Source organism: Drosophila rhopaloa, unplaced genomic scaffold (assembly GCF_018152115.1).
Source record: "Drosophila rhopaloa isolate 14029-0021.01 unplaced genomic scaffold, ASM1815211v1 contig_3, whole genome shotgun sequence".
NCBI classification, from domain to species: Eukaryota; Metazoa; Arthropoda; class Insecta; order Diptera; family Drosophilidae; genus Drosophila; species Drosophila rhopaloa.
In genome coordinates, this window is record NW_025335123.1 from 11,895,458 (window position 1) to 11,912,583 (window position 17,126).

The following is a 17,126-nucleotide window of genomic DNA, read 5'->3' on the forward strand; positions in this document are numbered from 1 at the left end:
AAAATAATTCATGGAATTTAATTTTTATCAACACGATCTAAATTTTGGCAATTTTGGTTTGCTCAAGAAACTTCATTCCACTTAACAAAAACCAGACCGAAAATTGTTATTTTGACTTTTATGTATAACACCCTGGTACCCTATTTTGTTTTAAATGTAAAATCGTTTTTAAATGAAAATCACAGTAGTCCTTTAACAATATAACTCCCAATAACTATTAAATTTGTGCACTGGAACAAAGGCACTTTGTAATGGTTATGTTATCATTAAAATTAAAAATTTTTTTTTATTTATGTAGTGTATTCTTAAACCGAAAGCATCGATAGGGAAAGTAAACCTCTTTTTTGTATAGTTATAAAAACCAATATGATATTAGTATACCCTACCGATTTTTGAGTACTGGGTATGGAAAAACGTAGCGAAACGAGACCGCACGACATGCAGCATAAGCCCCCGGGCGAGGACAGCAGTGAAAGAGACAGCTAGATGGCCGGAGAAAGAGAGGGGCGATGCAGTGAGTTCACAGTGATGTCACCTTGGTGTTGTGCCGCTGATTGCCGATCATGGCCATTGTGGGCGGTGGCGATGACCACCCCGCCCACTCGACGACAAGTTGTTGATTGGGGCCACAGTCGGACGGTGATCTCATACCAAGTATTTGGGTGCCAGCATCCAATTGTTGACCGATCCTTGGCCCAAATTCACAGCAATTAAGGCTGACCTAATTTTACTAATATTTATATACAATTGGCGGAGTCATAACTTTCTGCGGTTGGCAAATAAATAACATTTCTTTATTTGTTTATCATTCGGAGTCATCACATAAATGGCCTATAAATATTGATGTGAATGTGATATTAAATGTGATTGTTAAATATATCCCTGTGTCATAAATTATAAGGCTGACTAAATTAACGTATCCTTTTCATTTTGAAAATAATAGAATTATTCAAATGTATTAATAAAGAATAGTCAATTGATCAACAAGCAAAAGTAAAAAGTTTAACTATTAAAAGCTTTAAAAAGTAAATTATCTTTGTAATAACTTCCTTAATATAGTTTAAACGGGTAAACAATAAAAATACATCTCGAAATGGTAGCGATTTCGTATATATCATCCCCAACTCTTGGTCAAAACCCATATTCATAACCATAATTTTTGATTTCAATGCTCGGGTTGAAAAGCAACTTTGGACCTGTTTTCGGGATCCATTCTCCTCCGGCCGCTCCTCATTTGCATATCTAACTATTTTACCGCGAACTGCAAACTGTTGGCCGCGAAGTCCGCAAAAGAATCTCTTTGCCGGCCAAACTGATAATAAAGTTTTTAATAGGAAATTGCTATTAACTTATTGATCATGGCATGGACAATGGTCCACGCGGGCAATTGTTGGGAATTTCAATTGAATTGTTCAACGCTCCCCCGAGTGCCCAGCGGCAAGTCGATTGTCTGGCCCAACTCTCAGGGTTTTGTTTTTATTACTTTTCCATTTCTTACAGGTACACTAGGGAAAATGTTAAATATTAGGAAGTTGAATTAATTTTTAAGACGGCAGCTAATGGAAATACCGTTCTGACCTACATAATAAGCTGTGGGTTCTTTTTATAAAAAAAGAATTGGGAATTATAAAGGTTTTCTTATTCAAAAGAAAACTGTAGTGAAGTTTTCAACTAGATTTGTTTGGAAAATATAAATTATATGAAAGGAACACCATAATCAGCTCGAAAAAGTCTGCAGCAAATACCATCCGAACCTTGTGGGTTTTTCTCCCGGTGTAGAGTTAGCTGGACTGTGATTTCTTTGCCCGTTTCTGCTTGCATAATATGGCCTGGCCCATAGATTTGTGATTCAATGGGGCATTTGAATGGTTCGGCCTCACCATCCGCTCCCATCCGATATCCGATCAGCATGCATTTTTGGCGATAGCGCGTCATTTTGAGTTTATGTCAGAGTTGCCAAAAGGGAATGGGGGTAGGCGGAAAAGCGACAGATACAGAGAGCCACTGGTTGCCATAAATGGCACAATATGTATAAATTTGTAAAAGTAATTGCAGTGCGGAGACAATGGCCGGGCCTAAGATCTTGACGCTGATGTTGATGCCTCCTGCTCCGGCTGCTCCGGCTGTTCCTGCCCCATGCCTCATGCCTCATGCCCCATGCCACAAACTCCAACCGCTGGGCCAACCATATTTGGACCGGCACTGCGACAGAGATGGCTGAGACCCCGAGTCTCGTGCGTGTTTTATGTCCAACTGCCAGCCATTTATACATTATAAAACTATATAAACACACAGATCGGCTGGGATGCGAAGCGATCCAATGCGACGAGGTTAACTCACTCCCCATGCACAGTGTGTCATTATCCACGAAAGAAATTCCAAAATAAATCATAGATATCGGGACATAAAAAGGGATATCCCGAATTAATGAAATTAAAGTTAACATTCTTATCAAAATATTAGGCCAACAATTTTTTTATTTATTGAAACACTGAGCTGATATGCCAGATAGATAAAATGAAAACACTTCCTTTAGAGTTTTTAAAAAAGATTTTTTTAAATCGCCCACAATAGAAACAATAATTTATACAGATTTCTGAAGTCAAATGAAATGTTGATCTTATATAGAAATTAAATTTATATTTATGGTGTGTTGAAAATTGAATATTGCTGCATGGCTTTTGAAAAGGTCTTAAGGTCTATCTCAATTTGAAATTCTGCTCATGCTTGGATAGTTTTTGCTCCACTGTGCCTGGTGGATATGGGGTCTGTTAATTCGCTTTGGCCATTTAAGGAGGGCCACCGCTTCATGCCTTTGCCGTTGCTGCTGGCCTGCCATTGTCTCACATCTTCACCAAATAATTTCCATGCCAGCCCCTGTCTCTTTCACCTACACTGCAAGAAAATGATTTTTAAAACACGTTAAGATCAAATTAAAATAATAAAAAAATACCATTTAATTGGTTAGTTTGTAATTCTTTTGGAAGAACAACTTCAAGTCAAAGAGGAATGTTATAAACAAAAGATAGGCATATAATAAAAAAACAAATAACAAGAAAGAAAAGCTAACTTCGGGCGGAGCCGAAGTTGATATACCCTTGCAGAATATTCTGTAAATTATATTCTCCAAAATTATTCATATGATGCAATCTTAATACTCATAAAAAATCCCAACTTCCTAACTTTAAAAACACCAAAGTTATGGCATTTCCAATCGTTCAGTTATATGGCAGCTATAGGATATAGTCGGCCGATCCTTATGAAATTTGATAGGTTGGATTGATTGGTTAAAAATAGAACCCATAGAAAATCCCAACTTCCTAACTTAACAAACACCAAAGTTATGGCATTTCCGATCAATCAGTTATATGGCAGCTATAGGATATAGTCGGCCGATCTTTATGAAATTTGGTAGGTCGGATTGATTGGCCAAATATAAAACCCATATAAAATTCCAACTTCCTAACTTAACAAACAGCAGAGTTATGGCATTTCCGATCAATCAGTTATATGGCAGCTATAGGATATAGTCGGCCGATCCCGGCCGTTCCGACTTATATACTGCGTGCAAAGGAAAGAAGGGTGTGTGCAAAGTTTCAATTCGATATCTTTAAAACTGAGAGACTAGTTCGCGTAGAAACAGACAGACGGACAGACAGACGGACAGACGGACAGACGGACAGACGGACAGACGGACAGACGGACATGGCTATATCAACTCAGGAGGTGATCCTGATCAAGAATATATATACTTTATAGGGTCGGAGATGTCTCCTTCACTGCGTTGCACACTTTTGACCAAAATTATAATACCCTCTGCAAGGGTATAAAAAGGAGGAAAAAGAAACAAGGATTGAAGACGTAGCCAACCAATGTCATTAGTTTATATGGTTAAATAGACATGAATTTATAGGCAATAAAGCGAATAAAATAAATCCTTATATACGTAATTAATTTTCTACACATACTTAAAAAATAAAACATTTTTTTACTGTGCAAAGTACTCCATCTCCATTGAATTTCTCCATTTCTCATTGCAGGCCTGTGCCCCGCGCTATGTGTTCCACACGATGACGCCATCGAAGGCGTTCCGCATTGATCCCGTGGGCACCTGCTTCACCTCGCACGACTTCGAGCGCTTCTATGAGGTCTCCCCCTGCCGGACAAGTGAGTATCGATCGGACAGACGGACGGATGGACGGACGGATCGGGATTAACATTAACATTAACCCACACCGGAGGCCCTAATACGACCTCCGCTTCGATTCGGTGTGATTCTGTAATTCGAGCGGCAGGGAATCCCTTGAAAAGCGAAATTCAAACTGTCAGTCGCTGGCATTCCTTCGGCTTTTGTTGTTTTTTTTTTTACCTTTTTTTTTATTTTTTTTTTTTGGTAATGCTCGAGTATCGAATAACGGCCACTTGAGGGAAAGTGAAAAGTGTCAAGAATGCTCGACAATCGATTTGGCAACAATTGAGGTGGCTGGAACAAGTTGCAGGAATCTCTGCCTTTAAATTGGTTTTTTTTTTTAGCCATTTTCTGATATATTTTTACTTTCAAAGGAACATTAAAAACACACAGAAACCCTAAAATTGTTTATTAAAAAATTAAATCAAATACCCACCTTTTTTTCTGCAGAAATATTTCAAAACTCTCTTTAAAAGCCTTCACTCGAAGTATAAAGTTTATTATTTGAACACGATACAACAATAGTTTCTGTAGAGAATTCAGGCTGCAGCTGTTCAAAAGTAAAGATGACATGTTTTAGATGTTCTCTCATTTTTCTAACACAACTTGGCCCTAATTGACTTTTGAAAATATAAACCAACAACAGATCAAATCGTAAACCTTTGTAACCCAGAAAATCTTCACCCACCTGGACTCAATGACAGATTTATGCGACTTGACAGCCGAAAAGTTGGAAAAACATATCCATTTTCTGTAGTTTGCAGTGTGATGTTTGTATAACTCAAATTTTATTTTTTTTCGTGTTCAAAATTGTATTTCTTTCGTACTGATGCATTTGTTTTTCTTGCTTCTACCTCGCATTACTTTCCCTGATTTTCTTTTCTATTCTGTTTTCCTTTTTTTTTTTGCCTTTGGGACAGCCTGCCAAATTTGTTTGGTTAGTCATATTTATACCTATATCTAGGTCTATATAAATGGGCATATATGTGCGAGCACACATGTGGCATTCGCGTCCTCCTCCTCCGCAAAGTTTCGATGAGGTGTGATTATTTTTAGCATCGCCTCGCAGATGCAAAGCATTCAACTTACGTATATATGCATATATCTTTCGGATTTTAAAGGAGCTATATCCGTATATATGTGTGTGTTTACGTATGAGTGTTCCTATATAGCGGCTGGCATATGGCCATTAGTCGGGGTTGTGACTCTTGAACTAGTTTATCATAAGGAAGATTTGCTTTTGGTTCTAGCTTTTATTCTTTATTGCTTATTTGCTTTTTGGTTCGTGGAATGACTAAGGAAATTATTGCAATATTATTTTAAAAGTCTGATTCACTCTAAACCAAAAATTTACAAAATAGTGAGTTAAAACAATGAAATATTATAGAAACATAATTTCTGTAAAGTTATAAGCAGAAAAAAAAACTGATTCAGAAGTTACATTTCCTAGGACTTTCAATATTTGCTTTATATTTATTATTTTTATATTTTATTTGTTCAATTTGTATTTCCCTATGTTTGTTAAATTGCAATATCCCTGGTAATCAAGTTCACAACTTTACGAGTCCCTGGGCATTTTGATTTTTTTTATTATAAGGCGATTGCTCAATCCGCAGCTAATATAGCCCATCCAAGGGCGATTTATAGATTCTAAACACATTCGAATGGGCCAACCCGATTCCCAGTGGTCTTGTTGTTGCGTTATTAATGCGGACGTCGATGCTGTTGTTGTGAAATGATTAGCAGCAACATCAGCAGCAACATCAACTTATCCTGACAGTCGGTTCAGCACATTCCGACATCACTGAAAGCAATAAATACCAACTTAACGCACAAAATGCCAAACTAAATAGTTAAACGAAACACAGACATACAAAAAATAAAACAAAAACAAAAACAAAAGGGACAAATCAAAGCAAAGTCGGCAAAGGATCGGAGTTCTCGGCGTGCCCTTGCTAAAAACTAATTGTAATTCAAGACGGGGCGATTTTATTATGGGAATTACTACAACACAACTGCGAAGACAATGCCATGGGTATGCTCACGTACGAGGACCTGTGTGCGTTACGAAAAAAAGTTGACTTATGCGATTGCTGGTGCCAGCAGCAACATGTTGCTGCCGTCGCTGCTGTCGCTGCACTCAAATTGAAACACTTCGAGACAAATTGTTATCGTTAATTTGATCAAACGCACGATCTGCCTGTTGATTTCTCTGTTGTTTTTGCTCCAAGTCCCCCTTTTTCCTGCCCCTTTTATGTGGAGGCCTAGCTTTAAACCGCGCATGCGACATAAAGTTGTTGTTGCGGTTAATACCCTTTCCTTAAATAGAGAATATCGTCAGGTTGGCTAAGAAATAAATAAATATAGGTCGATAAAATTAAAATCCAATTTGTCCTAAGTCCACCCGAGGGCGCCATACAAAAAATATTACAGTTAATGTACACCCGAGGGCGCCAATTTTACATTATTTTCAACATTAAGAAAGACAACTTGTAGGGCTTTGCTTATTTTTGGTACGACCATTACTTATAGTTTAAAAAATCCCTTTTAACACATTTCGAAGTTTATTTTGATAAGGGTATCTTGGGCTTCGACTTTCTACTGTTTTATTTTTTGGATCTTTTTGCTGATGTTACGTGATTTCGTATTTGGTAGCAAGGCAACATTCGCCAGACACTTTGCCGGACAAACAAACAAACAAACAAAAGGCGGGGCCAACAAAAGGATGTGTAGTTGTGGCTGTGGATGTGGATATATGTATGTGCGGATGCCGTATCCACTTTGGGCCTCGTCTTGATCTTTTTGTTCGCCGCTCGGCAGTTGGGGCTGCTTTTATTGTTGTGTTTTCATTTCAATGTCCATCGCTTTGGCGGGCGAAGATCTTGCCCCAAAGGCGCGCTCTAATCCTTTTATGTTGCTCCAACGCTGTACCAACTCTCGTCCAGCGACTGACAAATAGCAGCGCAATTTATTGCATTGCATCGGTAATTATTTGCAATTTATTGTCCCACACACCGTTCCCTTTTGCCAACAAAACCCTGGGGCCCTTGCAAAACATTTATGATGAAATCACACAGTGCCTAAATGGTCATCTCTGTGTGTGACTGACATTCCCTCGCCCCAGACTCCTTTTCCGCCCAATCACTCACTTATGCGATGCATTTCCATCTCTCCTCTCGTTGCAGACAACTGGGGTTATCATCGCCAGGGCTCGTGTCAGGCTGGATTTAGTGCAGCGATCAACGGGGTAAGTACTCACTGGGTATACATATACCCTATCGAAAAAGGGGTTTAATTAACAGTGCAAGGTTTTAGGCTTTAGAGTATCTTAGCGACTACAATTTTATTTTGTTACAACCTATCAACTTACAACCTTAACTTGAATTAAAATATAAACAAAACTTTATTATTTTTTATTTAAATATTATTACAATATTATATCTTAGACCTTTATACTTTAACTTAAATACATTTCTTTGCCCCATGAAAGCATACCTACTTTCAGATTATTAAAAGCTACTAAGGTCTTATCAAAAAATTATTTTTCCATCTTAATTGGATATTTTATTACGCTTAAATAATTAAAACTAGTTTTTTAATCTTAGATCAAGCCAATAACTTTAATAGAGGACTAATCGTATATTGAGCAATATGATTTCTCAATCAATTCAAGAGAATTACAAGTTCGACTTACAAACCAAAACCCGATCTATAGATCTCCATAACGTTCTCTTTTCCTTTTTTTTTTGTTTTTTTGGGTTTCATTGAGTTATTATATGCATGGCATGGTTCGGAAAAGACGGACGTACGGACGGACAGACGTGGGCACGTTTAGTTGGCACCTCGTTGGTGTCGTGGCATAACATTTGCATACACAATTGCATCCCCAGCATTCGATTTGACTATTATATTTGTAACCTCTTTCTCTTTTTTTTTCTCCCGCTGTAGAATGGCTCGCGTTTGTTCATTGGCGCACCTGGCAGTTGGTACTGGCAAGGTAAGTGCACGTTTTTCCCACATGTACCATGTACCGTGTACCGTTGTTCTATTTCTTATTTATTTATCCGTACCTCAATATCTTTTGTCTCTTGAGACGAGTTACATTTACTGTATGTATTTTGAAGTTGCTGTTCTGTCTAGTATCTCCTGTCTCATTGAGACAAGCGGCATTTATCCTGTATTTAGTCATAGCTAGAACTTTAAGTACCATTCCCAGACTCTAGAATCTAGATGACCTCCGACCACACAAACACACACACACACACACTCGTAGTCTGGTTTGAAATTTGAATTTCGTTATCCCCGTTATTACTGAGCATTTGTCCTCGTCCTTTCCCTAGCTAAAAAGTCCACGAAAATATTACATTTTGATTGCCCTCCGATGTACAAAATCAAAGTGATTGCATTAACATAGTATCCCCTAGTTTAGTTTATCCTAGTCTTTTGTGTGTTTAAATTACTAAGTAGTTTTCACAAAAATACACCTAATATGGGTCTAGTTATATGTTTGTATCGTAATACCCGATTCTAATTCCGTATCGTTTTGATTAGGAACTCATGTTCCTCAGTATCTAACACTCGATATAAGTTGGCTGGATATCATCCAATATGCATCTGTAGAATTAAGTCTTAGTTACAAACTATGTTGTCATGAGATGCATCTAGAAAGCATGCCGCATTTCTAGTCGATAAAATATAAAAAGATAGATTAAAAAACCAGTTATTAATAAGTCAAGGCATTTTTACATTTAAATTTAATTTAGGTGATTTTTGTTTATTATTAATAATAAATTTACCATCAAATAGTAAAATAGTAGTGTTTATTTTTATAAGTAACAATAAGTGTGCATTTAAGAAGTTATTATTAGTAACTTGATTTTTTCATTTTTCAAAACAAAACTATGTATTTTAAAATCATTCTTGTGGTATAGTAAGTTAAGTCTTAACATTATGACTGAAGTTAAATGATATATTAAAACATTTGCCCTTCGATTGGGCACAATTGTTAAATGCACATTTATCGAACAAGTATGGTTGGCTAAGTTTCTTGATCTATATACATATTGTGTTGTCGAGTTGTTGTCCACCATATTGTTTAACCCCAATTGGCTTAACTTCGCACTGTTGTCGCTGCCAGAAGCTTACAATATTGTACTGTACGAAATGGTATCGTACCGTGTGGTACATCGAAAATTAATTCATTTTGCTAACTCCGATATAATTTACAACTCGACACAGCAAAACCGTAAATCGTTAATATTGTTAATCGTAATTTTAATGTACATTTAACCCAACAGAAGTTAGCTGCATTTATTGTACCGTAGTTGATACACGATTTTCTACTGTAATTTTAACGTTAACTGTAACTTTAACTGTAACTGTAACTGTAATTGTATCTGTTACTATAACTGTACCTGTACCGTATAACGCGTCATGTTCTTCCTGATCTGATTAATCAAAATTATGTTCTCTCTTTCTCTTTATATTTTTTGCTCCTTCCTCCACCTCTGTCTCACTCTACACTCAATCAATATCCTGTGTGTCGGGGCAAAATGCATGCTATTTTGTACCGAACTCGAATTGAAAATGTGAATTGCATTCTGTACCAATTCCCAAATCCGAACCGCACCACTCGATCACCCAAACCCGAACCCGAAACCAAAACCGAATCCCAATCAACATTCTTCCCTACAACTTTTGTTGCTATTAAAATAAAAACCATAAAAAGGACAAACCTACTCAATACCGCCCGATGCCGAGTTTCCATTTAAGCCGCCTTTTTATCAGCCCTTCGGCACTGGAGGTAATAATAATAAAAAATGCAAAAAAATAAAATAAAAATAAATAAAACAAACAGCAACTACGCTTCTCATCCACTGCCTTAAAACACAAACTCAAAACTCAACCGAAACTGTACCTACGACCATTAACCCAGCTCAAACATGTACCTAAACACGAATACCCACCCACATGTACACAAACTCCAATGAGAGTCCCATTAACGGTGTCTGATAATCAAAACAAAATATCAAAATCAAACCTCATGAAAACTCTACCCCACATCATCCATCAATATAAGAAAATAACTTGTCAACCCATTGTAAGCAAAGCAAACTATATAGATTTGTACAATGGTTGCCAATTGAAGTCGCTAGAACGCTTTGCCAATTAATATCTGTGGTTAAAGAGGGTTAAATCGCAACATACGTACCTCACGCTTAGCCCAATTCTGCTTAAACTGGTTGTTGTCTTAACCGCTTCTCAATTTTCTTGGGGGCAATTCGATGAAAGATGAATTATAATTATCAACAAATAAGGTGGTTCTTCTAATTTCTCTTTCATCCGATTCTGGGTGGCTTAGAAAAAGGAGTCACGGAACGGCAGAGAAGGAACTGTATACCATCAGTTATACCCTACCATACCCGAAAATCACTACCAAGTGATATAATATATTTAAAAGCTATCTAGCTAAATGTTGCCAAAAGAAAGGCTCGTTAGTTTTCCTCAACAGGAAACGGGATTCTTAAAATTTAATGATACCAAGGAGTGCCACAGATATTTCTATAAATTCTCAATTTTATTAAAACTGGTTTACAATTTGATTTGGTTTATGAGTCTTAATCGAGGGAGTGAAAAACTTTTAAGACAATCTATAGCACACTTTTTATTTACTGAACGTCAGACTTTTTTAAGTAATATACAACTTAATATATTCTCTTACTTAATTCCTCTTCAAATTTGTATGCTTTTCTTGATTGTTACGATATTGAATAATAGCAAATTGGCAATATTCAAAATCATAGATATAGACAACTTTACCTATTAGCATTACATGATTATAAAGATTCTTAAAAAATGGAATACAACATACTATATGTTTTCTGTTCCTGCCTGACTTGTACCACCGTCTGACCCCATGATTTGCATAATTTATAGTTTTAAGTGCATGTTTTACCTATTTGCCGACCCGCAGCTTATTTCAGGCGTTGACTGTACTAACTGGAATGCAAAGTAACCATAATCTGAGCACGTTTCCCACGTATGTTTGTTAGTAGTGCCCCGTAATCATATACACATAATCATCCAAAACGTAACGTAGTATCTTGTGGTAATTGTTTATGTGGCTTTTTTGGCTGGGAGTAATAAAAAGTTCCATGTGCCATCTCACCTTGTGCCCATCATCGCTGATATCGTTGTTTGTTGATGCAAAGCATGCCCATTAGCCATATAGCGCCAAACAGTTGCGGTCAGAAATGTAGCCATTTTAAAAAATGTGAAAAATTATGTTTCGATAACATAATCTTTATCAATAAATGTTCATTATTAAAGTTATTAAATTCAAAAAGTACTTGAAGTGTTTGAAATTGTGTCATAACTTTGACCGCAACTGATGCATAAAAAAAATCAAAAACTCACCCATAAACACCAGAGAATAAGAGGAGTTATTACGAATCTTGGGCAGTATTTGTAACCGAAGTATTTTCCCGGATCCACAGGTCAGGCCAGTTCCCACGATGTGACCAGGCCGGAGAACCAGGTGTTCTCCACCTCGGAAAGTGTCTCGGTGAACGATGACTCGTATTTGGGTTACTCGATGGTCACCGGTGACTTCGATGGCGACCGCAGCGAGGATGTGGCCATTGGCATGCCCCGCGGTGCCAATCTCGTCGGCAGAATCGTGGTCAATCGATGGAATATGGCGAATATCTTTAATATCACGGGTCGTCAGATTGGCGAATACTTTGGCTACTCGCTGGCAACTAGCGATGTGGATGGCGATGGTCTGGACGATCTGCTCATCGGTGCACCCATGTACACGGATCCCGACAATGCGGAGGGCAAATACGATGTGGGCAGGGTCTACATCCTGCTGCAGGCCGGTCCCAGCGAGGAGAAGCGCTGGACGACGGAGCACATCCGCGACGGAATCCGCAGCAAGGGGAGATTCGGTCTGGCCCTGACCACACTGGGCGATGTGAATGGCGATGGCTATGGGGACTTCGCAGTGGGTGCCCCCTATGACGGACCCGAGGGTCGGGGCGTGGTCTACATCTTCCACGGTTCGCCGCTGGGTCCACTGGCCAAACCCTCGCAGGTCATCCACTCCGAGCAGCTGGTCGAGGGTGCTCCCTATCCCCGAACCTTCGGTTTCGCCCTCTCCGGCGGCATCGACATGGACGGGAACACCTATCCGGATTTGGCCGTGGGCGCCTACAGCTCCGACCAGGTCTTCATCTTCAAGTCGCGACCCGTGGCCGCGGTTAATGCCGAGACCAGTTTCGGCAGCAACTCCAAGTTGATCAGCCTGGACGACCGGAACTGCGAGCTGCTGAGGGATCGCAAGCAGGTGCCCTGCATGCTCCTGACCACCTGCTGGAGCTACACCGGCCGCTATCTGCCCGAGCAACTGGACTTCGATGTGTCCTGGCTGCTGGACGCCAAGAAGCTGCCCAATCCCCGCATGTTCTTCCTGCGGGACGAGGGCAAGAATATCAGGAACCAGACCATCCGCTTGAGCTACGGCCAGAAGTACTGTCTGAATGAGACGGTCTATCTGCTGGACAAGGTGCAGGATAAGCTGACGCCTCTGGAAGTGGAGGCCCGCTACAATCTGCGCAGCAGTCGTCCCTTGGAGCCGCTGGTGCGACGCAGGAGGAGCAACCTCGAGCCGGTGATCGACCAGAACCGGGAGATCGTCCTGCGGGATGCCATCAATATCCAGAAGAACTGCGGTCCCGACAACATCTGCGAACCAGATCTCAAGCTGGTTGTCAAGTAAGGCTCCTCTTTTATCAACAATTTAAGTTTGTTACCAAAGTAATTTCCAATTTATTTTATAGCACGGTGGACAAGTATCTGTTTGGCTCACCCGAACCTCTGGTCATCGAAGTCCTGATCTCGAACAACAATGAGGATGCTTTCGAGGCCACCTTCTATATGATCACCCCGCGGGATCTTCAGTTCCGAAAGGTGCAGCAGCTGGGCGAGAAGAAGGACACGCCCATCACCTGCTCGCCGCCCACTCCGGAAAATAATCACACGTTCAAGTGTGAAATCGGAAATCCCTTGGAGTCTGGAAAGATTGTGAGTATAAAAGACCGTACAAATATGTAATACTAAATTCTAGGGATCTCTACTACGGGTTCCGATAATTCGATGGATTAGAGTTGATACCTTAAGACAAGTTTATCAGTAGTTTTTAGTATAACCCATTACATTTCAACTAATATGTATTCCTGCATCTCATTTAGGCACACTTCAAGATCAGCTTGGTACCGGAGGAGAAGTATGGTAGCTCATCCAGCTACGACTTCTACTGGGAGGTCAACTCGACGAACCTGGAGAAGCCCGGCTCCGACTACGACAACAAGATCCGCCAGAGCGTGGGCATCTGGGTGGACACGGATCTGGACATCAAGGGAACCTCTCTACCGGACTACCAGCTGTACAAGGCCGAGGACTACAAGAAGCTGTCGAATGCCACCAAGGAGGAGGAGATTGGACCCCAAGTGGTGCACATCTACGAGATCCGCAACAATCGTCCGTCCATTATCGAGGAGGCGGAGGTCTACATCCATGTGCCCCACGAAACCATCGTTGGAGATCCCCTGATGTATCTGCTGAATCAACCGGAGACCGGTGGCAAGATACACTGCGACGAAGTGCCCGTTAATGAGTACAATCTGCAGCTGGACGAGAAGCTGCTGAAGAAATCGTATCTGCAGGCCCAGGGTGCCATCTCGAATTCCGCTCAGGTGTCTGGCCAGTCGGCTGCCTCCACGGGGATGACCTTCACCGATGGCGGTGGTCGCGTGGAGAAGGCCCAGGGCGGTGAGTCCGCCCAGGGAGTGATAGTGAGCAAGACGGAGGCCAGAACCCGATTGACGCCGAAGGAGGTGCAGAAACTGGAGAATGAGGATGCGCTGGAGGCGATCGGAGATGCCTCCTTCGTGCACCGCGATCGCGCCAGCCAGACCACTCAGATCCAAGAGCCTAGGATCAACCAGACGACCTTCGCCACCTTGTCCACGAGCAGCTCCTCGTCGGGTGTGGGTGGAGGTGCTCCGTCGGCACAGCTGCGTGGTCACAGCACCCAGGGTCACATACAGATGGCCGGACCTGCCCAGCAATCCAGCAGCTCCAGCAGGAGTTCCAGCAACTACCGCACTTGGCCAAACCAGCAGCAACACCAGATCCTATTAGCCGGTGCCGGAGGATCGGGATCTGAACCTGGATCGGGTTCTGTTTCGGGATCTGGCGTTAACTTCAATGATAAGTCGCAGTTTGGCGGTCATAGTGGCAATTTCCATGCCGGAACTCTGGATCTGGGCACCCTAAACCGAGGCAATGTGGACAACGAGCTGTACAGGAGTCAGGCGCAATACCAGAATCCCGGCCAGAGTATTGGCCAGGGACAGGGACAGTTCCAGACCAACTCCAACCAGGGATACTACCAGGGACAGAATCAGGCGCAGTACCAGGCTCGCAATCCGGGATCTCTGCAGGGGCAATCCTTCCAGGGACAAACCCAATACAGTGGAGCACCCGGTGGCTACCAGACGCATCATGTGACCTACTCCTCGGGCAGCAAGCCGTACTATGGCAGGGAAAACGAGGACTTCTACGACGAGAGCAATCAGCAGCAGGGCACGCCGGGACACTGGAGCAGCTCCAGTTCCAGTTCGAGTTCCTCATCCTCGCAGCATCGCCTGCGGAGATCCAGCGATAAGGATGTGGAGAACGCAGAGCAGCCGCATCAGATCGATTTGAACTCACCCTGCCAGTCGGCCAAGTGCAAGAAAATCCGGTGTGTGGTCAGGGATCTGGGAACGGAGGACGGCGATGCCGCCTTCGTGGCCATCCGGGCACGCATGGTGGCCAAGACGATGGAGAAGCTGGCCTGGAATGTGCCCCTCAACGTGTCCACGCTGGCGGTGGCCAATGTCACCCTGCTGCCCTTCATCGGGCCGCCCAAGGATGCGATCGTGAAGACGCACGAGATCTTCTACAAGGCGGAACCGGAGCCGCAGCAGGTGCCCGATGTGGTGCCCCTGTGGGTCGTCATCCTGGCCGCCTGCGCTGGAGCACTCATCTTCCTGCTGCTCGTCTGGCTGCTCTACAAGGTGAGTCGAAATGACTTCTACATAACTCTTATACTGTGTCCAAGTTGGACCATGTTTTCATCCTATTTTTGGGTCAATCTTTTTTAGTTAAACGAAACACTTTTTTATGACTGTAGTTCCTCACTTTTAAATTAGCTTTTCAAATATATAGATTTTATAGAAATCCATAAGTTTTTTTGTGTATACATATTTGTTTTAAATTCTGTTTCGTATTTCTGTATAAATTATTTTTATATCTCAATTAAAATGAATTCAGAAATGTTAGAAATATAAGGTACATTTTATTATGTTAAGACTCCCGTTTTAAAATTTCCCCTTTTGTCCCATTACAGTGCGGCTTCTTCAATCGCAACCGGCCAACGGATCACTCGCAAGAGCGGCAGCCACTTCGAAACGGTTACCATGGCGACGAGCACCTGTAGAGTGCCACGATATCCTCCAGTTTGAAAACGCATCATAATTAGCAGGAATATTAACAAAACCACGAACTACTTCTAACATCGCACTAAACCACTAAACGTACTAAAAACAACGAAACGGTTCTAAAACGTACCAAAATCGAGCGCTTAGTCGAGTTTTAACCCATGCGATGTCGACGGGAGGTGTCAGTGGAAAATACCCTCTGAATAGATCACTCTTGAGGGATACACCTGCTGCTTGAAAAACAACAAAAAAACTCTAGACAACAAGAGGGAAAACATTGTTAAAAAAAAAGAAACATATTTAAACTTGCCTAGTCACGACATGAAGAACTTTCTAATGCGTAAAGATTTTTTAACTTTAACAAACCTCCTCTTTTTTTTGAATTTTTTTATTTTTAGACTTTTGTGTTTTTGTTCTTTGCAAAAATTTCGAGGAAAGTTAAACAAGTGCTATATTAATCTGTACTAAAGAAAGAAAGAAAAAAGTTGAAGTTAACCTTGGCTAAGTTAGTGAATGACTGAATTATTGACTGAAGTGAATGAGCGAATGTGAGTGATAGCTAGTATGGAAATTTCGAAGTTCTAAGTTCTGATTCAAACAAATAAAAAGGGGAAAATGTGCTGCCCGCAGAGAAGCTGTCCTATACTGCCACGCCCCCATTTTTAGGCAGCAGCCGGGGCATGGAATAAAATACAGAGGAAATCCACACTTATTAGGTGCTACTCTAATTTTTTTTTAAATCTATTATCAAGTCTCTTGGGTTTTCATAAGCGAAACCCAATTTTTTTGTGGACAGTTGTTTGTCAAACTCAAAGTTTGCCGGTTGGAGGAAAAATTACAACGCCAAAATGTGTTGAAAAATGCAAAAGAAAATATTAAAACAAAACAAAAAAAAAACGAAATTATTGGTTAATCTATGTAATTCTTTGTGTAAATACTAAAAATGAAAAACATAAAAAAAAACGACGCGAGAAGGAGAACAGTTGAATCGTTGAATATTTAATTTAATATTGCATTTATTTCCAAATTACAGTGGGAGAAGCGCTGACCGACTTCTTGCAGTGTACTGTCGAAATAAAACCCATGTGTGTACCACGTAAACCCTTTACTAAAACTTAGTCTCGCCCGCTGCTCACAGTTAGTTTAGTTCAATTATACGCTACTGTTTAATTTATTAACTGTACTTATTATTGCGTGTCATGAATAATGATTGTTTGACCCTTTTTTTTTGCTAATTTCTGTATTAAATATAATGATTTACCATAAAATTACAAATAAAAATGAAGGTCGAGTTGTAAAAATTAAATAGCTGTTTGATTGATTTGATTTGATTTTAAAAATACCGCGCACATAAAGCTCAAATATTATCTGGCAACTCTGATTGTGGATAA

General features: G+C 40.7%; 1 protein-coding gene across 6 annotated transcripts in view; it reads left to right on the forward strand.

Annotated features, from left to right (window-relative positions):
- The window catches only part of LOC108048336 (integrin alpha-PS2), a 35,441-nt gene extending 18,400 nt beyond the window's left edge, over positions 1-17,041 (forward strand). For 5 of the 6 annotated variants that reach the window (XM_017128897.2, XM_017128895.2, XM_017128896.2 and 2 more), the window contains exons 5-12: positions 4,041-4,167; positions 7,375-7,436; positions 8,138-8,186; positions 9,918-9,992; positions 11,686-12,964; positions 13,030-13,273; positions 13,441-15,312; positions 15,645-17,041. In XM_017128897.2, the coding sequence (XP_016984386.1) occupies positions 4,041-4,167; positions 7,375-7,436; positions 8,138-8,186; positions 9,918-9,992; positions 11,686-12,964; positions 13,030-13,273; positions 13,441-15,312; positions 15,645-15,734 (3,798 nt within the window). In that variant the 3' untranslated portion in view covers positions 15,735-17,041. The remainder of the gene's footprint in view (positions 1-4,040; positions 4,168-7,374; positions 7,437-8,137; positions 8,187-9,917; positions 9,993-11,685; positions 12,965-13,029; positions 13,274-13,440; positions 15,313-15,644) is intronic. The other variant, XM_017128899.2, reaches the window with a different exon arrangement.
- Positions 17,042-17,126: the final 85 nt, after the last annotated feature.